Here is a 22,459-nt window from a genome sequence, read left to right on the forward strand (position 1 = left end):
CACATTTGCAGCTCATATCTTGAGTATTTGCTTTTATGATGATGGTATTTTCAAATTATCTCAGAGGCGGTCATAGACCGATAGTGGTAATTTTTCAAAGTGTGAAAAATCCCAGACGACATGATAAGTGTCAGCAGTTATGTGCTCACTTGGCGTGTGTCTGATCTGCTTATGTTACTGTTAGTATTGAATCACCTGCAATAAGTGCTATTACTATACGTTTATTATCAACAATAAACTTTATGTGCGCTGAAATATGCTGCATGGAAACATTGACTGTTTCTCAAGTGAGGTACCCTTTGTAGTTGCCACAACTTGCTCACTTTTGGACTGTTTCAAGGGACCCCTTGGACGATTGCCAGGATACATACATCTCACTCTCTGCACATGTATTTGCTCAGGTTGTCAGAAATGTGCCCTAAATTGAGATCCATATTCGGCAGTCAGTCTAGTCACATATGTAGTAAAAAAAGGTACTACAAAAATACTTAAAAGTTGTGCACATAGACATTGGCACAGCACATTGCCATGCATTTTGCAATATGCTACATAAATGTTCTTGAACTTCTTGTGTGTACTTTGCAGTATTTTAGTTAAGTTTAAATTAGAAAACAAGGCATACAACAAAAACTGAAGATTGGAGCATACCATATATATATATATATATATATATATATATATATATATATATATATATGTCTTGTCCATATCTTTGGTAGGAACATTGGTACCATTGCACTTTGTAAACTTGACAACTATCAGTGGCTTCCCAATTGACCTCGGCAGGTCAAAACAACACCTGGGTTCTGGAACATCTGTTGTCTGCTTGTAATTCATGGACCAGTTTGTCATTAAATTTCATGGCACGTTAACTTAATTACCGGTGACAAGTTAAAACAAATTCCAATCGGGTGGTAGCATGTTCATTGGTGAGAAAAGTCATCAAAGCATAAATAACTTTCTCACCTCTGTCTCTGATAATTTTACATCGAAGAATTTCGAGCTTTGAAACGTGTCATGATAACAACGTATCAATATTTTGCGTCATATACAGTTACAGAAACGAAACAAAACTTTCATCAATTTCTGGACAAAATGTGGTATGGGAAAAGCAGTAATGGTATGGCTTGTAGTGTGAAGTCTTACCATTGTGATGTTTATGGTGTAAGTGTGGTTCTGACTTAAAGCTTCAGAAAAATGACTGACACTGTGAAAACATAGCAGTATTTAATTGGCACCTCAAAAGTGAAATACTAAAAACTGTTTTCTCAATAAAACTTTCAACCATTCTCATACCAAATCAAGAATAAAAATCAGGGGTCACTGTGCAAACTTTGGTACTAAAGAGACAAACAATTTCCCGATCCTTAAAATTCAAAGTGGCCGCCATCCCTTTGTTACCGCAACTATATATGGAAAAACAAAATTTTCAATTTCAAAAAATGTTAGACCGTCATTAAATTTCATTGAAAATTTTTCTTACATCAAGCACTTTAAAATAAGCGCTCACAAGGGGTAGATCAGAAAAGAATTTAAAAAGTTTGAGAGTCTGAATATCTGTCCCTTAGGCATGTTCTACCTTAAAAAAAATTGTAATAGAAATATATGTCTAGAATATCTGTAGAATTGATTTTTGTAAAGCTGTCAGTGGGCTTGAACTTGCGTGGCTATTTTTCGTCTTCAGATATATTTCATGTACAGATGCATTGCTGAGATTAAACATCTGAAATTTTTATTCTTGTAAAGTATTTGCTCGGAAGCAGTGCCAGCATGGTGGTCAATTAGTTGCAAACCTAACACATACGTGACATGCACCCAGCATCAATCAACTATGGTGATGTTACAATGTGAACCAGCATTCATTTGGAGGCCATATGTGGACCTGTATGGATCATTGTACACAGGGAGTGCCATTCATCTAGCAGCCCCATCTGTATTTCAAAACGTTTCCAGGAGCTATACAAAATTTCATCGCATGAAATGTCATTTCATCTTCCATTTACTGAAGCCTGAGGTACATGCAATTATTAGTCCCCACGGACACCGTCCGGGGGGACTTATAGGTTTGGTCATGTCCGTGCGTGTGTGCGTGCGTGCGTGCGTCCGTCCGTGCGTGCGTCCGTCCGTTCACGCAGATATCTCAGAGATGCCTGGAGCGATTTCATTCAAACTTGGTACAAGGATTACTTCATATGTCATACAGATGCACGTCAATTTGTTTTTTGATACGATCCAATATGGCTGCCAGGCGGCCATTTTATTATGATTTTTTCATGTACAGAGCCATAACTCAGACATGTTTCAACTGATTTTATTCAAAGCTGGTACAAGGACATTGACCAATGTCATAGATATGCACATCAATTTGTTTTGTGATACGATCCAATATGGCCGCCAGGCGGCCATTTTGTTACGATTTTTTCATGTACAGAGCCATAATTCAGGCATATCTCAACGATTTTATTCAAACTTTGTACAAGGACATTGACCTATGTCATACATATTCACGTCGATTTATTTTGTGATACGATTCAATATGGCCGCCAGGCGGCCATTTTATTACGATTTTTTCATGTACAGAGCCATTACTCAGGCATGTTTCAACTGATTTTATTCAAAGTTGGTACAAGGACATTGACCAATGTCATAGATATGCACGTCAATTTTTCATGTGATACGATCCAATATGGCTGCCGTGCGGCCATTTTGTTACGATTTTTTCATGTACAGAGCCATAACTCAGGCATATCTCAACGGATTTTATTCAAACTTGGTACAAGGACATTGACCTATGTCATACATATGCACATCGATTTGTTTTGTGATACGATCCAATATGGCCGACATGTGGCCATTTTATTACGATTTTTTCATGTCCTGAACTACAACTCAGACATGTATCAAGCGAATTTATTCAAAAGTATTTTTATCACAGACCTAAAGAAGAGGACGCTATCCTCTCTGAGGACATGTAATCAAAGTACCCATTAACAAGTGGGGACTGTGTCATCAACGATGACTTGTATTAATGTAAATTGTAGCCATTGACGAGCAAGTTCTTTTAAGAAAATACTGTTGAATATGTGAGCTATTTCATTTAGTACTTTGTAGTCATTGACTGACATCAGTGTAAATCCATCAATTTAGTTTGCTGGTTCTGCACAGTGCAGTACAGTCAAGTTTGCCCAGTTGTGAAGTTTAATTTGCCAGTCCTGAAGTGTGGTTTGGTGGTCTTGCAGTCTACTTTACCTGTCCTGCTGTCTAATTTGCTAGTCCCGCAGTCTATTTTGCCAGTCCTGCAGTCAAGTTTGCCAGTCCTACAGTCTCATTTGCCAGTCTTACAGCCTAGTTTGACAGTGGTACCATCTGTTTTCAAGCCTAGCTGTCTAATTTGCTAGTCCCGCAGTCTAGTTTGCCAGTCCTGCAGTCAAGTTTGCCAGTCCTACAGTCTTATGTGCCAGTCTTACAGCCTAGTTTGACAGTGGTACCATCTGTTTTCCAGCCTTGCAGTCCAGTTTGCTTGTCCTGCAGTCAAGTTTGCCAGTCCTACAGTCTCGTTTGCTAGTCCTGTAGTCTCGTTTGCCAATGGTATTTTCTAGTTAGCCAGTCCTACAGTCTCGTTTGCCAATGGTATTTTCTGGTTTGCCAGTCTCACTGCAGTTTGCTAGTCCTGCTGTCTAGTTTGACAGTCCTGTAGTCTAGTTTGCTAGTCCTGCAGTCCAGTGTATTTTGCTTGTCCTGCATACAGCCTTGATTTTACAAATGCAATCACTGGTCCTGGGGACAAGCAGAATGTCAAATTTACAGGGCCTGGCAGAAAAGACTTGGTGGGCCCTGACTTCTGACCACTGGATTGATACGCTGAATGTTGTGAATGGTCGATGCTAAGAAAGTTGGTTGCACCCAAATAGCCCAGAGACTTTACATCTTAGAAGGCTCATGTCTCTGTGTTAATCCTTGCTCTTACAACTTCATAAAAGTTTGATCCCTATCAAGTGCCCATGGCAGTTGCTCAATGAGAACCGCTATCCAAGTTTAGAGGCATTACTAATATGTAGCATGGTTCCACCTCCAGAAATCAGGGGGATTTTGTAGTCTAAGCAGTGTTCATCAGGATGAAATGAAAAAGAAGGATTTGTAAACAGCACTGACAGTGAAATGGAACAGGCATCCATAAGTCCAGGTACAGTTCTAGACCCCGGCAAGTACATTGTAACCACTGCCTTTTTTTCCTTCACAACGAATGCTTTGGTGCACTGTGTATTTGACAGGATGTTTCAGTCTGAATACTGTCTGTGCAGGACGCATTCATAAGAGTTATTCCCACTGATAAAGGGCGTGTTTGATGGTAATTGTGTCTGAAAAGTGTGAAAAGAAGCATCCAAAAACTGCATAGTGACCATAGAGTGACTTTCTTGCAAGGTTTCTGTCTCTGAACAATGAATCTCCTCCTTAAAATGTAAGGGAGCATATTATTCCTTTCAGAACCAGATTTTTTTGTACAAGCGGATTATTTCCTTTGATGAAGTGGGCCCTGTATCGTGGGAAGTGGGTAAAAAGAGTTAATAGATCGTAATAAAAGGATATAAACATGGTAAAGCGGTAAATTCTGAAGATAAATTTATGATATTAACTTTGTTTTCTGATATGTGTGTCAGGTCATGTTGTGCAAAAGTCATAATTCTGCATCTCAAGCAATTGTTGCTATCCCAGTTGGATATGTCGGCCATTTTGTTTCACAAAATACTTGTGCAAAGAGGAAGATAGACTGTCAGATGTATCACAGGTTTGTAGTCTGTCATTTCATAACAAGGGCTGCAGCTGCTTGCTGATATAATATTATGACTTTCTTCCATCACAGTTTATGCACGGATCAGATTATTTTGCAACCAAACTATGAGACTATCTCACAATGGACTTTAAGAGCATGAAACGTGATGTTTGGTGGACAATGCCTCAAGTGCGTCCAAACGAAAACAAATAGCTTTTGACTTTGTGTAAATGGTCTAATGGAAACACACAGCAGATGTAGTGATAGGAAACAGAGACAACCGTGTGAATACTTTGTGAGAACTTGACACACTACACCTTCAAGGCGTGTGGCCGCTGCATCTGATTGGGTACACTGTAACGTCCGAAAGGCGCTGATAGGATTGTCCGATATTTTTCATGTCCTCTTCCCCTAGGCCATGGCATTGCAACATTTTAAGCTACCGGTATTGTATGGTATATTTCAGAAACAAAAGTCAATTAGCAAGAACTTATGAAAGAAGTGTGTTCAAAAAAAAATGTTTTGATAATGTTATCAGTTTGTGTCAACTAGTGGACATTTTTGTAGGGTTTTGGTGAGATTGATAAAAGTCAAAATATGCAAGAATGTTTTTGATTTCAATCCTCAACTTACCATATTTTTCCCTAAAACAAGGTGACAGTGATCAAATATACACTGTTTTACTTGTTGTGATGTCTTCATTTAGGGATAGATTTCTCTTTCTGTGTTATAGCCATAAAGATGGTACAAGCCTAGAAACAAAGATAATAAAAAAATGAAAAGCCTGTGTTTATACCGTCACGGATAACCAAATATCAAAAATAAGTTTTACCACAGACACATGCCTCCATGTTTTAGAATTCAGAGCTACAATAGCTTTCAATGTCTGATAATGTCTTCATTACTTTTGTTTCAGACAAGTTCATTTTCTTCTTCAGTTGAGTGAATGATGTTGAAATACAAACTGTTACCCTTGCTAACACAGACCATTGTGTACATCCAGACCACAGCCCCTCCACACACCGGTGTATGGAGGGACGCGTCTCCTACTAATCCTAGCGCATATTTCTGAGATGTTAACAATAATGTTGGATTTTTGGTCACATGCAGGCCATACAGACAAGTTCAAAGCTTGACATTTTAAGGTACTTTGGGAGCAGAGTCAGAAAGTGCATTTCACAAACAGAACAAAGATACTGGAAAACTTCTCTGAAGTTACAGCTTAATACGTTGACATGTTACAAAAAATGATGATTTAGAGTTTTTGTACACGATAGCTCAAAAGCACATGAAAATGTTACATTCCACTAATCTTAGGCTTCATGAAATTCCGCTTCCTGGCCAGCAAATTTGTCAGGTTTGCCTGGAAGTGGAAAATAAAGAGGGCCATTGTGTTAGACTGGGGATCTGGAGGTGGCAGAATTGTATGAGGGATCATTGCGGTCTCCACAGGTCACTAACCCATGCTGAAAATAAATTGCATCAAACAGTACTTTTTAGTGATTTATACACATTCATAAGACGTAGGATGTCCATGATTTGCTTCATTTTTATCACAACTGGAAGTTGTGATATAGAGGTGGTTTCAACCGGTGTTTGATGTCGTCCATTTCCGTAAACGACAATAAGTCAAAAACTGCTGAACGGACTGCGTTGATATTTGATACCTATACATAGACTGGTTCCAAGGTTCCAATTCTGAAAAATGGAGCCAAACGGAGCGCCGGTTAGATAGTTTTGGGAAATTTCTAACCCCCCTTTTTATCTAATTGATTTTAGGGGTCTTTCATATATGTAGTTTTGGAATGTACACCAATCCTGCATTGTGGACTGTTTTATGAGTTGTTGAACAGAAATGAGGTTTTGATGAATGTTAGAAATATGCAGGATGGCTGATTCGAAGTATAAGAGATTTCTATGGTCTTTTGGGCATCAAAAGCATTAAAAAAACATATTTCATAGTTTAGATTTTCACTTTTGAGATGACCCTAGGCATTTGTTAAGTAAACATCCTTGAGTCAATATACAGACTTTGACATTCCAGAGATTAATTATCCACAACCTCACATGTTACAGTCTTTCACTACAATGGTATGGCCCAAACCCGTCGTTATCAATGGAGAGTGTGGACCTGTCTACAGGAAATTGGGGTGAACAGGTTAGACAATGACGTTACAAGTTGTAGGTTAGTTATCAAGGTAGCACCAGCATAGAGTCCTGAGTATCTGTCCATGTGTTCTCACAGCAAATTACAGGGAAAAAAATTATTTGAGAAGTTTCTCTCCTTTAAATAGAAGTATATTACAATTTAAACTTGTCATGGATAGATTGCTCTCAAATGATCTGAAACACAGTTATTGCCCATTAGCAACAAATCTATAGCAAGATTTATGTAAAGTTCATGAACTTACACAAGGTATTAGACAAAAGATGACCATGACTTTGCTACTTTTCAACATTTATTTCAATCAGATTTCCCCAGCTTAGTGTATAATTTTGTAATCTTAATTACTGTCAACTTAGCTTGACTAACTTATTCATACCTCATTATTCTTACACTACTGTTATACCTTATAACCACAAAATTTCAAGAGATGCATATATGATTGTCACTTAACAAACAATTTACAAATATGTCTTCTGCTTTTTCTCCATGTACATATACATGTCTCTTTTCTCATGAAAAGAGCTTAAAATCGCAATGTGAAAATAGTCTGTCAGCTATATGTTGCTCATTGACTTCGTGGTCTGTCTAATTCACAGTGAGTGTGGTTGTTGATAAATGCCGATAATACTAGGCGGTCATTATGTCCAAGCGCCATTGGCGGTATTTTTTAACATAATGACCATAGGTCATTACTGCTGAACAGACTGCATTGATATTTGGTAGAGATATTCAGACTAATTCCAAGGTTCCGATTCCGAAAAATGGAGCCAAACAGAGCAGCCGTTAGATAGTTTTGGGAAATTTCTAACCCCTTTTAACTAATTGATTTTAGGGGTCTTTCATATATTATGTAGTTTTGGAATGTACACCAATCCTGCATTGTGGACTATTTAATGAGTTGTGGAACAGAAATGAGGTTTTGATGAATGTTACAAATATGCAGGATGGCTGATTCAAAGTATCAGAGATTTTCATGCGCTTTTGGTAATAAAATTGATAAAAAACAACATATTTAATGTTTTAGATTTCTCACATTTGTTATGACCCTTAACATTACAGACTTGATGACATAACTAGCTGCTGGACCTGTTTTTTTAACTGGCGCATTGATTTAAAGACAAAGATCGTTTTATTTTGTAATAAGGACGTGTGATTTCGTAAAACATAGTCTATTAGCCTGGAAATGTGATTTTTGCGAATATTGCTTACCCCACTGACAAACAGTGTGGTTTGAAAATGGCTGGAATTCGCTACTTCGGGACTTTGTTTTCTGTGTGCATTTACTGACAAACTCCAAACCCGCAGCACCTACCCATTCAGTATTTCATGTACAGGTGTACCCAGAGATAGAGTAGTTTCACAATGTGCCAGTTGTGATCAAGTGCCATTGGCGCTATTTTTTATATGGTGTATACAGTATCTTTGCAGTATGTGAAACATTTTTTTCTTTGTGGTTGTTGTTTGAGGATAGTTAAAGCTGGACAACATCAGATTTGAGAACAAAATTGCTGCGTCAACTTTCAGTGAACACACTGATGTGAGATAGAGTGTGCACTACACTGTGACGGGATGACCATTAATGTGTCTGTGTGTGCAATGGTGTATTGTCACAATGAAAAGAATCTGTCTTCCGTCTGACAAACCCCCATCCTTTTCTCGTTTGCTTCTGTGGCTTCACTGCTGTTTCTTACGTCACAGAGGGCTGGATTCCTATCAAGTGGGCAGAATTTGGCATTTTATGAGTCTGGCGTGCAGCCATTCTCTGGTTTGAAGATATCCAAGATCTTGAAGTTAGCCCCTGTCACCCTACTTGTCTTTGTAGATGTTCATTGAACATACTGGAAACAGTGGGGATGGACCTTAAACTTCCGTGTTTAGAGGGTTAATTTGGCACTCCCCTTCAAAAAAATCAAAGTTTAAACCTTTGTTGATCTTGATGCAATCAACCTGTGAACTGCCTGTAACACCATCAAAATGAAATGAGCAAATTAATGATCACAACTAGGTATTTTTTTGTCGCGGACGCACTTCTGTAAAAATAACCCATCTGAAATGTCAAATGACTGGCATTTACTTTGTTTTACCTCGATGTGAAGTTGTGAGACTCCTGTTGGCCTCTCATTCATATGAAAGGCTCTTTCAATGTAATCTTGCTTGTAAAGGTGAACTTTTGTGATAATCCCACTGTAATTGCTGAATTGTAATCAGAAACAATGGACTAATTTAGCATGTAGGGAAGCAATTCACAATTAAGAATGGGTCATTTGATTTATTTGAATGCCACTGTTTCTTGATCACTTATTGTTGTGTTTACAGTAATGCCAAGTTCAAGTTTGCACAGTTCTAGTAGCTTTTGTGAAAACATGCTATGTAAACTGTACCATCCTCAAATCCATATATCAGTCCCGATGTAACTATCTTAATTGTGCCTCTGCAGATCCTTACCAGTGATTGACCTTTGCTCAAGGTCAACCACAGTCACCTAGTTCTGATGCAGCAACACCATGACTTAGTAATCTGACAATGACCTTTGACCCTTGGTGTTGATCTTCTAATAATTTTAAGGTGCAATATCAACATAATTGTCCGACAAGTTGAATTAAGATTGCCAAATGAGGTCAAGTGTGCTGCTCTTGTCATTTCTGGTTTTCTTCAGTCTGTCTTCTGATTGGCTGACCTGTGCAGAGCCTGCAGCCAATGGAATAATTTTGTAGAAGAGTAGCGCTTTCAGGTTAAACAACAATTTCAAACCCTGCCAATTTCTATACCAGTAGTTTGCATCAACCAATCATATATGCTGTATAGTTGTAGCATTGTTTAATTCATTTTTGATAAACAGGCATTTTCATAGCCGCATTTTCAGCTCAACCTTTTCACTTTCCAATCAAAATTTTGTAAGACATTTCATCCTAAAAAACACTACTATGCTATCACTATATTTTCTGCATATATATTGATATCTTGAAAAACTAATTTTTTGAAGCTTGTAGTTGTGGCATGTGGTCCTTCAGATGACCATTTGATATTTTGCAAGTGGAAGGAAAACATGCAAAGTTTATATAACTGTAAAGGATGGGGTGTGCCTATGTAAAAAGTTTTTTCAAAGGGTTGTACATTTGTTTTTCAATGGCAGAAACTACTTCTTATAATTGGCTCTTTGTAAAGCATTTCCATCTATCATCAAATGGCTTGTCTGTAAAATGAAGAAATTGGCATCAACAAAAGAAAGTAATACACAAGACATAGCTTGAGGCATCAGCGTGTTTTCTACTAAGTTACAAGCCTTGAGGTGGAGTATAAATTTTCAGTTACAAGATTGTGTATAAAGAGTACATTTCAACTACAAAATAAGCTTGATTAAAGCCTTTTAGTCAAATTGTGAGAATTTGTTTTGGTCTCAAGGCTGACCTCACTATCGAGTATTTATTTCTGCAAGCAACTAGGAATGATGTGAGATTTTGGAGATTGCATTTGAATGGTAATATGATTGTCTTACTGGTAACGTAGTATGCGCCTTGAAAGTTGAAGACTTAACTTTTGCTTAAACTTTTCAACTAGTCTCTTACCAAATCAAGAAAAAAATGTGTGAAATTCAAAATGGCCGCCATCCCTGTGTTAACTCTATGGGAAAAAGTAAAGATTTTTGATTTTCAAAAAACTAAGATGATGAACATTTTTCTTGCTTCAAGAGCTTTAACATGAGCCCCAACAAGTGATAGATCAGAAAGATCTATAAAAATTTGAGAGTCCAAATATCTATCCCAGAGGCATATGTGCCCCCCTGTTTAGGAAAAAGTAACCCAAATACACATTGCATGAAGCTTCGTTTCTTGAACTTCTGACATTGTTGTTTGAATGAGGGGAATACAGAAACATTCTGTGTATAATGGAATGCAGACTGTCTTGTCTCAGGTACATAAAATAAACAAAGATACAGTACTGCTATCAGTTGTGATCTTGAAGATAATGATAATGCCTTTGTTCAACCTGTTTGATTGCCAAATTAACTGTATAGTAGCAATTAAATTTTTGTTATGGCATATAAGGAGCCCTACTAGGATGTTCTTGTTGATAAACTGAGTTCTAGTCCGGAATAAAATTCAGTTGTCAACAATAAAATTGAACGACATGCATACAGGCAGCCATTAACAAAGAAAACTGTAGGTTTTTCAAATGATTTCAGATAGGATGGCTTATACAATGGCACTAATGCAAAACTTACAGAAAATGAACTGTCGGATGATACAGAGGCTCTCGTGGCATTCAACACTGGTCACATATCTAGTTGTGTACTAAGGTCTATTAAAAGCTGAAACCATGAAGTGCAGTGTGGAAACCCAAAGAAAGGTCAAAAGTTGATGAAGATAACATGAACATGGCAGCTCTACTGACCATTCTTAGGTGTTGTCATGGCAGTGGGTGCCAGGAAGCCATGTTGGCAGGAAGGCGATAAGATAAAAGAGTCACATGACCCCTTTTTTGTGTGCTTGTTTGTTTAAGGTAATTATCTCATTTGACCCCACAGCTAAGGACATACAGATTGGCAAAATAATTATTTGTTTTAGGCAGGGGAATTGCTAATTTGCGATAATAGTCTGCAAATGGCTGTCTGATGACAATTTATTCACCTGAGTACATTGCAGTCCTAGATTATATGTCACTGTTGTTTAGAGCAAGTTGTGTTTGCCTGGTCACATTCTTGACAGCAAGAGAGTATTATAAAATTGTTCCCAGTAGTGGTCTAGAGGTGTGACATATGGCATTTTCTATAGCATCTCTGATGTTGCCCGGCAAATTTCAAAATCCCCACCATCATAGGACCTTTGTCCACTACTCATTCATACTTTATAAGCCTTGTTATTTAGTAAAGGCAAACAAAAGTCAGGTGGAATACATACATCACTCTGTGTGACATAAAAAAATTAGACATGTTCTGTGTCCTCTCCAACTGATATGTGGATAAATGTGTTAGGCATTCCAGCATAAAAGCACAAATTTGCGTAGATTTTTAGTGTTTTATTTCAAGGGAAAAGAACTGTTTTGAATAAAATCAGCAAAGACTCAATTATGCCCGGTGCAAACTCTCTACATACCAGGTTTCAGCAGCTGACTTGATAGCGTGTACTTCTGGAAGACATCAGAAACTATGATGTCACTTTCTTGTGTGTATCTGTATGCTTTACTGTAGGCATAGTGTGGTGTTTGGACCACGCCTGCAGCATGGTTTAAAACACTAATCAATGAAAGTGACCCCTCGTTTTCCAACAGAGATTTTTTCCAGCATAGTTTCTGATGAAGACCAGTGAATTTTCATGTCGATGCGGAGTGTAGAGAGTTTTCTCAAAAGCTCATGGTCTATATAATATAAATTTAGCGTCAATGCAAAGACTTGTGTTTGCTTAAAAAGTCAGTTGAAAAGGTGTACGTGTTCATGTTGTAAATGTATCACCAAGTTTTGGCAGACCCAATTTCCGGTAGGAAGTCTAGTCTATTGATAGTTTCCTCTTAACCAGCAAGATAAGAGCCCAGTACCACAAGATGTTGTCATAGTGTACGATAGTCTGTTGGCAGTCTCCCATGCCTTCTTTTCATGAACACCAAATTTAGGTCACCATGGAATATGCTTTTTTGCCCCAATACTGAGAGCTGAAGGCTTGAGGGTGAGTGCTGTCAGCACAAGGCTTGTTGTGCTCAGCAAAATGTTCACTGTCAATGGTCACAATGGCAAAAGTGGCTGCCAACAGTCCAAGTGTGCAACCCAGGGATTAGGAACAATCAAAGTTATCTCAGAGTGCTAATATTACAGCCTTCAAACCAGTAAAGCCCTGTTTTTTCCTAAATTCCCTTAACAGAGATAAATGAAAGAGTTGCTGTATTTTTTAACAATATCGCTTCAAACTTAATACACTAGGCCTGCCTGTTCTGTGAAATTAAATCATGAAGCACATGGCCAACATACCCGGTGGGAGAGATACTTTTCTAGCAGTGAAGCTGATGAATATCCACCGGTGATCATGAAAATAAACAGATAGGTGTAAGGGTGTCCCTCATGCATCAACAGTTTACTCCTGTTCATGGTTTCACATGTAGTTTCACACGGCCGTGCAGGATGTGTGGCGATATCGTCCCATAGGCATATTAACTCTTCCATAGAGTTTTTGGCCAATGACGGCAGGCACTAACCGAAACCAAAGCTATAGTCAAGTATTGGTTACTCTGCAAATGTGAAGCAATGTTACATTAATGGCTGTCAGATGTGACATTGACTTTGGAGGGCAGAGTGTTCCAGAAGTTTAGAAAAGCAGATAAATATTTTCTAAACTGCTGAAGCACAGCTTTGATGTTTCTCAAGGAGCTTTCAAATTAAAGAATTTTCTAGAGAGATAGAAATAAACCAAATAATGTTTTGATCATCACTTCAAGAGACATGCAAAGAACTTTCTTCACTTGTCAGTTCTCAAACAGGCAAGATGAGATAACCTTCTCACCCCCAGTTTGTAAACATGGTTTCATCCTTGCCATGGAGAACAATAAGATTCAACCAAAAGCTTGATTTTGGAAGGGTCAGGATAGAGTTCAAGTACAGTGACATTCAGTCTATCTTTTGTAGGGTGTCTTTAGTTACCTGTTACAGATTCATTATCATTGAAACATAGCTATATCTCATGACCACTAGTGATGTGTATGTTGAGCCTACAAGGCAAGATCAGCTAGTGTATGAGACAATACCTACCATAGGTCAGAATAAATTCAATCGTAATATTATTTCAGCTGTAGATGATTTATGGTACACAGGGCCTCAGGGGTTCAATGTAAACATAGTGGTGTTCAGTGTAATGCAAGCTGATGATTATCATGTAGTACTGTTGAATCATGGGAGTCTTGCATGGCTGTTTTGCATTGTGGGAAAACTCCAGGGAATGTGGTAATTTTGTTTTGAGTGGTGGTCATTTTGCCTTTCATTGTTGGGAGGCACCAATATCTCCAAGACATAAGCCAAGAGATTCAAACTTTTACAACTTTACCCGCATTTGTATGAGCTCAATTCACTTGTAGCAAGCTAATACATGTAATAAACAATCTTCCTTTCCATATTGTTCTTGTCTTCTGGAAGCAGTAGAGGGTTTACTTACCAAGTATTGCTTGTGAAGTCATGGATGAACAAGCTCATGTCTCAAATTTTAAAAAGTGTGTTTTTTCTAAAACTCTATCCCACCCTCTTAATTCTTGGGCTTGAAACTCTAAACGAGTGTCATGACTTTGGCCCTGCCCGTTTACTTCAGAAATACGATTACTTTGATGTCATGGTATGGTTGGTCAGGTTTTCATGCCTGGTGGCCTGCATTCTGTGAAGACATTGTTGCGTGAAGTTTTGTGGTGATTTATTGTTTTTGCAGAGTCACTGCTGTAGACAAGGTGTCATCTTAAAAAAACAAGGCAATCATGCGTGTGTGGGACTGATAGTGGTGGTGAAAACTTTTTCTAGCTGTTAAAATCCCTTCCCAATTTGCAATGTGATATGATCCTCGTCTTGTGATATGAAATATCTAGCTGCATTATTTAAATATTAACTAAATCACCTTTCTGCATTAGTTTTGTGACCGAGCAAGAATGGGAATCTAGTCTACAACTTTTTTTGCTTTACTGTACGACGATTCCTGATAGTACTCTGTCGTAACTTGGCCTATTTGTCTATGCCAATGTTGCATACGTCCCTTGTTTACCCACTGTGGCAGTTTTTGCACTCTTTGCAGATAATTTTAACGCGGTCTGTTTAATTTCAAACATCTCAGAGACCACGGCCTATGAAATCTCCATGCATAATGTACATCTTTGAGGAATGCTCTAATTGCCGCTGCCTTCAGGGAAAGTTCTCTCGGATCAGCAATTCTAACATGTACCTGATCATCGGACCATGGCCATCAGCTCGGCACTTCTGAAGCAAATACAGATCTTTTCATTAACCTTATGCTCCTTGCCCGTTTTGCCATATTGTGAAACTTTGCAAAATGAAAAATGAGTGACGTCTCCGATGGCCAGCTTCAAGAAATCATTTGAACTTTTACCATGGCACAAACTTTGATTACTGTGCGGGAATTTAATCTGTGTGTCTGTTCAGTGTTGGACTGGAGGTTGTTGAATCACAGATCTGTGTTTTGTATCAAAGGAGTGAACATCAACACAAAGCACAGACCATCAATTCTCAAGAAATGATTCAAGCTTTTCTTTTTAGGGCAATCAACTAAACCCTAGTGGTTGAAGCTTGTTAATTCATGAGATACCAGTGAAGGATAGAGGCATTGATAAGAAAATTACTTGTAATTGTACAAATCAATTTTGCCACATGCAAAGGTATATTTTCCGCCTCTCCTGTGTCTGGAAATATTCTAACAACAGTGAAGTTTTGTCTCTGTGAATTTATTTATGAAGCAGTCCCGAGTATTTTTTATAGGCGTACCATCAGCTTGAGTTCCTTTTAATGATGTATGATATCGAGGAAATTTGAAAACAGTAGCCTTATGAGGACAACTGTAAATAAACTTCCTGTCTTATGGCAACATCACCTGCTCTGAGGACATGCAAGTAACTTGCCTGTGTATCCCATGGTTGTGTGATATTGATATTGTCACATGGTGAGTGAAACTTTGCAAGTCACTTTCTCAAAATGCTGTACAACATGGCAGTGTGTATTTCAACATAATCTTTAAATTGGTGGTTGAGACGTGAGAAATTATCACCATGGTAGTTTGGCTCATTGGATTAAGTGAAATTTGACATGGAGTGCATCAGAAATAAATCTTTTAGGATTTTCCTCTAAGGTCAGTCATGGAATCCGGAACCAAAGACGCAGAAGAGTGGGCCCCCGTGAATTTGCTCTTGAAATGTTAGTGTGGTTCAAGTATTCGATGCAAATATTTGAAACATCGAAGGTTGGCTTGTCGCATGTAGGATGTGAGGCCAATTACCATGAGTGTTTGTCATGTTAAAAATGTTCACCAAGCCAGAATGTCCCTCAGCATGCATGCACAGCTTCATGGTCGGACAACCTTAATTATTTTAGTCTCTGCTTTCAAAGATCAGACTTGAAAATGTTCTTTGCTGTCAAAAAATAGAGAATTCGCTTTTCCTGTCCATTGAACTTTTTTTTTCGTTCAAAATAAACTGTTGTGTCAAAAAAAGAAATTACTACAATAAAACAAAGTGGCTATTCAGACAGTACAAATTTAATTATTTAGATTTTTTTTTGTTTGGGGGCAGTATGTCAAAACAAGGTCTTTGAGAACCGTTCTTGCATTGAAGGAATTTTTAGGCCGTTGACTTTTCCTTCTTCCACGTGTGAGTACATGTGTCGTCTTTGCCCAAAGGCAATGAATGCAAAGTGACTTCAGTAACTTCTCTGTAAAGGAGTGATTTCTGTTTTGTACAGAGCTAGTTTGGTCTACAAACAGTCTGTGAAATTCATAGCTGGGTTGCAATCTGACCACATCGGTAATGAGTGTCAACCGACCAGCAAATGCCTGCAGCTATTTCAACATCACACTGCGATGACCCACCAGTGAAGCAAATTTTGCAAGACATGTATTTGCACACATTGAGTTGACTTTTAACATCATACATAGTGTAACAGTGGAAGAGGAGGGTCATACATTTCATTGGTCCTCCTCTAGAGGGCGCTGTGTTCCAGCAGGAGTGATTATGAATGGTGCTCCATCAGTTCATCTTGAAGCTCATCATGTAGCAGTCACCCCCACAGCTAATAATACTGTTGATATAAAAGTTCCTTTCTGTCTTGTTATTGAGTCAGATTTAGCCTCTATATATTTATAAAAGGAGTGTGATACAGTACGTGACGAAATTGATATATTTAATAATCCCATCTGTGACAGAGTGGGTTGGTATAAACAGTTCATACCACAGAGATACAGCGTACTTTGAATTGCCACGGAAGACAATAACTGTGACAAAGTTCACAAGGAGTAAAAATAGCGAGAAAATAAATATGGTTCTTGTACATAATATGAGTATACAGTTTCAACCTTCAAAAAATTTAACTTTTGGAACATTTTCCGGTATTCTTTTTCTTCTGTTGTTCTACATACAAAATCCATGTCAATATTCTCCCCAGTCAACTTGCCAGTACAGCATTAATTAATGTGTTTAATGCCCAATGTTATTGTTGAAAACTGAAAACTAATCTGAACTAGAATTCATTTGAAAAGAATAACATGCACTGTGTTGGCATAGTTACTAGTTTTTGGCTTACTCTACAGGGAGAAAAGTATGGAGAAAATTTGTTTTATGGAACAGATATAGTGTAGGGATGTTGAAAATTTTTTGTTACACATGGCAAAGATAAAAGTATAGGCGGTTACAAGTGGTGTGTGATTGCACAAAGTTTATGCAAAATGTCTTGATTTTTACTGAAACTAAATTTTCACAGCCAGCAAATTTTAGCTATCAGCCGGTTGATTTTGCCGGCTGCCGGCTATTTTCTACATCCCTGTAGTGACATGACAATCACTAGGCTGTGATAAGTTCCAGCCGTCTATAGTCTCAATGTGTATGGCCTTAGATAATAGTAATATATTTCAAAACCAGATATGCCAAATTTATTATGCTGCCTGCTCTATAAATAGAGAAAAGTAGAAAGATTTCAAGTACGCTTTCCTTTTCAAATCAATACAGATAATGCTGCCATCGACATGTAGGTGTGACATCCTTGTTTCATGCCCAATGTCAGACAACAGTATATCAGATAACACCCATTACCTTAATGTGCTTAATTGATATTTTATGTATCAGTACACATTTGAAAAGAACATCAAAAGATGCGAAAAAATACTAGGTCATTGTTTGTATTGTATATGCATTCCAACTGAAAATACCAGTCATAGTGAATGTATAGATATAATTGACGTGGTCAAAGTCATTAGAGAACTCATTGTTTCATGTGAATATTTATTTGACTTATTACGTATCTGAAAATGAATGTTTCCACAACAGGAAAACTGTTTTTGAAAACAGTGATATTTGAATACCAATCAGCAGGGAATAGCAAATACACAGAACTCTGGAATAGTATCGCTTGGCTGTTTTCAAGTCAATCAGTATTTGCAATATGCAGACGTGAGATTTACACTGAACAATATCCTGTGTGAGCGAAGAACTTGGTGGTGGTTCGGCAACTTGATAAAGCGCCGCATCTTGTGTGACATTCTGCTCCAGAACCGCACGTCTACTGCAGAATTTTAGAAATAGTTGAAATTGGCAGCTCCCTTTTCTTGAATAAAGGATATCTGAGGATGTTTATTCAGTGCACTGGTGTATTTAGTCTGTTGGTTAAATTGTTGAACCAGTAAAAAGATAGATCACTCTGTAAAAAGCCACATGCTGGGTCCGTATGCGGGTTACAGTTTCAGAGAAACGCCTTTTATACAGCTATCTGTTTACTACATCAAGATTTTTATACCAGGTTCCTTGTTCACATGAAAGCAATTAACCCTGTTTTGTATAGCGCTGTCCTTGATTTCATCAGGTATTTGATTGAAAATTCAGGAGAACTGGCCTTCCTCAAATTAAAATCAGCAAATCTGTAACAGAGAATGCACTGTTTATAAAGCCATGAAGGGAGAGTCTGATTTTCTCATTTCCAAGCTCAGCTGAATCTGTATAGCACATTTGGTTGAGCAAGCTGGCCTGAACTATAAACAAAGTTTGTCTAGATCTTTCACGGCGTACTTTGAAGGTTTTTATGGGCAGGTTTCCTCAGCAAGTAAACATTGAAATAAACGTCCATTTTGCTACATGGTCAAAGGTGTCAAAACCAAGAATTTGCCATTTGGTCTTTTTCATAAATTATAGGAGGCGCTTTCTTTCGGACACATCAATTTTTTTTGGCAGCAGGTGATGTCTCCAGACATGCGTGAGTGAAGATTGTTTGATATTTTTGAGAAGACTGTAGCCGCAGACAGTCACCCATGAAAATGGAGTCGCTTGATTTCCTAATATTTTTGAAAGTTGAGAATATTTTGTGAAATATGAGTTTGTTTAGTTATTGATGTTTTCGCTGCAAAAGTTTTCCAGGTACACATTTAGTCCATGGTCTAAAGTAAAATCCTTATTCCATCACAATATTGTAAAAGAAAAAAGTGGCTTCCGGGTTCCTTCCTTCATGCTAAAACATCAGTCATACTCTTGTTGAACAGAATAGCAACAATGCTGTTCTGGTAGGTGCCACAGGCAGAGCGGTAAAATTTCACCAAATGCCCCGTAGGTTAAGTCATGGATTGCTGGTCAGTAGTCTCCCGGGTGCAAGAGGCAGATTTTTGGCTGATCTTTGCTGAGAAACCCAAATAAACAGTTTCAAATTATACCAAGCCGGGAGGGGTCTGTTGAAACTGAGTGTAAACACGTACATCATGGCAGTGAGTGCCGTTTGAAAGAATGTTCTTGAAAGTTACCAGCATTAATTAGTGAATTCATAAAGGAGAGTTAGTTATGCTTAACCGTTTGAAAAGTATCAGTTGCCTCTCTGCTGGCAAATTAATGTACATATGAGAACATTGATACAATAGTATATGATTATGAATGTGCTTGTAGTATACAAACATATTTACATCAATATATATATCCATAGAAACATACATTCATCGATGAATAGATCCATCTATCGATACACACAAAATCACACACACACACATTATACACTCACTCATACACTCAGTCACTCACTCTCACTTATGCATTTACATACAAATGTTATCATAATGATGATGCTATGCAGAAATCACACAATATTGATTTTAATTAACCCTTGAGTGCTGTAATTTTTCTCACCAAAATTTAAGTGCAACATTTTACCAATTTTATGAATTATTCTATGATTTTTATGAATATTTTGGACAAAAAGGACATCATATTTTATTGGCTAAAGTTTTTTATCAAAATTTTGTAAAAACTCTGAAAAAATTTACTTTGCTTGCAGCTATATTTTATGAAGGTGACAAAAATTGACTTTGGCACTCAAAGGGTTAAAAAGTTTCTATTGTGGATATAACTATACATTATTGAGCAACAAATTATAGGATTTTAACAAACTTTCATGAGCGACAAACTATATTAAGTGGCTTGTGAGTTGTTCAAAATTTGCAAACATTCTAAATATTTCTTTTGTTGATGACCTTCTTTTCCTTTTTTTTGAAATTTCAGAATAGTACAATTTGGCAAACCGATCCCTGTAGCATATGCAGCTGTCAAAACGATGTAGCCATTTGTGAAAGAATACAGTGCCAAGTTCCCTCTTGCCAATTTGACAAGGTAAGCTCATCAGATTGTACAGGGATGAAAGCTTTAAAGGCCCATGAGCTGCAACTCTGAGAAATTTGTCCACCCTGAAGGTACCTCCAATTTCCTCAGATATTCATTGCAATCTGCAAATTGAACGATATAGTCATGAACTGTGCCTTGCTTGTGGCATTACAGGCAAGAAATTGAACAGATTTTTGTTCGTTTTAAATTCCCCGCCACTTTCAAAATCTTGCCATGTTATGTGTAAAACAGAGATTTTTTGTCATAGTGGAGTGAATCCCTTTCCCGTGCTTTCAGTGGGTTGCACCATGTTGTATTTATAATGATTCAAATGTGTACATGCACCATTTACGCTGTTTATCATGTAGTTGTATGGAGGCAGCCATATTTGGGTGCGGCACCTGTTTATTATTTGTCTTACTGAAACCTCCCAATGCAGTCCCACTCAGTGGATAATTATACTTAAGTGAACATCTCTGAGTAAGAACATTTCTATGAACTAATTATAGTTGATATGAAATAATGAAAATAATGCCAAAAGTTGCAGCTCATGTGCTTTAATATGAAAATATTTTCATAATTTTTGTTCCTACGGCCAAATATTACTTTCATTAGTTTTCTCCCAAAAGTATCATGTGGAACTATAAAAATACTGGTCTTGCAACGACTATGCATCGTGCAGTATGCGAGATGTGAATATGTGAAATTAGTCTGAAATGCAGCCATCAACAGTAACATTGGATGCACATTAAACCCATACACTGTTTTGACGAGTTGAGCACTACGCATTTCAACTTGATTAGGGGAGTAGAACAATACATTGTATTCCACAAACAGAACAAAGAGACGTGGAAATACATCAATGATTAAAGCTAATGGAATACATACTTTATGATGTCTGCCGCTTTTCCTGTTCTGTAATATCTGACATTACACAGATTGACATTTTGTTGTTATTCAAAAGTTACCGTGCATATTTATGAAGGAATACACATGACAAAGTGTTGTTTTATCACATATTTGGTATATATGTATATCTACCAAAGAGAGCTTTTATTTCTCTTTTGCTCTGTCGACAAAGACCTTCCCAAAATATGTCATGAAATCAAGCCATGCTGTTCCTACTTGTGCATTTATAAATGAAACCTTGCTGAATTTTATGCTGAGAGTTGCAGGTTCTTCCGGTAGCTAGCATGTCATTAGCATACTGGGTGTATTTCAAGTACTTACAGAAAGTTATGCCAATTTGCTTTCTGTATAACTGTCCTGTCTGTGAGCAATATTGAATGTATTTTTTTATGTTGACCATGTTTTCAGTGTGATCCAAGATTATAACCAATACTGCAATGGACTTCTCAAACGTTGACAGTAGGTTTGCCCAAGTAACTCTGTACTGTCAGCATCTCACCCTATGTCATAGTGGATTGGCCTAAGTTTATCACCAAAGACAAGACTTGGTCAAACCATGGCAACAGCCCCTCTTGCATACGGTGTTATCATTTAGAGTGATGTAAACAAAAGCTACCTCAGCTGTATCAAACTTTATACAAAAATAACAGAGAAACTCACATGTACATGTATGCTACATGTTTTTGATAACTTTCTATATTCAGGTGTAAAAAATGATCGTTTGATATGTGTGCAACATTGTTTTAAAGTGGTATTTGAGCATTTTAGTTCACCATAAAAGCTTAAAGAGGTCTGTTTTCCACATAGGTTTTCTAAGTGTGGGGGGGGGGGGGGGGGGGGGGGGGGGGGCCTGCTATGCTATCACACACATAACCATAAAAACGTGTCTGTCCAACAATGATACCAGCCAGACATATGGTGTAAACTCTTGTTGAACCTAACAAATTTGACAGCTGGCAAAGGTTACGAGAGTAGCAGTTGGAGAAAAGGCACAACAGCTCGCCAAGACTTCTTTAGTGAATTGAAAAAAAAAAGAAGCAACTAAAAATGATGACAAGTTCCATTTGTGAATGGGAGATACACATGTCAGGGTATATCAGCTCAGTTATGAGAGTTCACGGTTCTTCACTTTATTTACGTAAATGATGATGTAAGGTCGAAGCCTGGAATATTTTTGAGTACTGTGAAATGTATGTACGGAAACAAAAGGAGAGTCAGTGCCATCATATTTATTTTGCCTTTTATTGAATGTCTTGTGTAAAAGAGCTTAAGAAATATTTATGAAGGATATTTTTAGGAATTGA

At 37.6% G+C, this 22,459-nt stretch overlaps 1 protein-coding gene across 1 annotated transcript in view; it reads left to right on the forward strand.

Annotated features, from left to right (window-relative positions):
* The window catches only part of LOC139122888 (extracellular matrix organizing protein FRAS1-like), a 120,315-nt gene that overhangs the window by 44,590 nt on the left and 53,266 nt on the right, over window positions 1–22,459 (forward strand). Inside the window, exon 3 of the mRNA XM_070688730.1 lies at window positions 20,148–20,255. Within this exon, the coding sequence (XP_070544831.1) occupies window positions 20,148–20,255 (108 nt within the window). The remainder of the gene's footprint in view (window positions 1–20,147; window positions 20,256–22,459) is intronic.

Source organism: Ptychodera flava, chromosome 22 (genome assembly GCF_041260155.1).
Source record: "Ptychodera flava strain L36383 chromosome 22, AS_Pfla_20210202, whole genome shotgun sequence".
Classification (NCBI taxonomy): domain Eukaryota; kingdom Metazoa; phylum Hemichordata; class Enteropneusta; family Ptychoderidae; genus Ptychodera; species Ptychodera flava.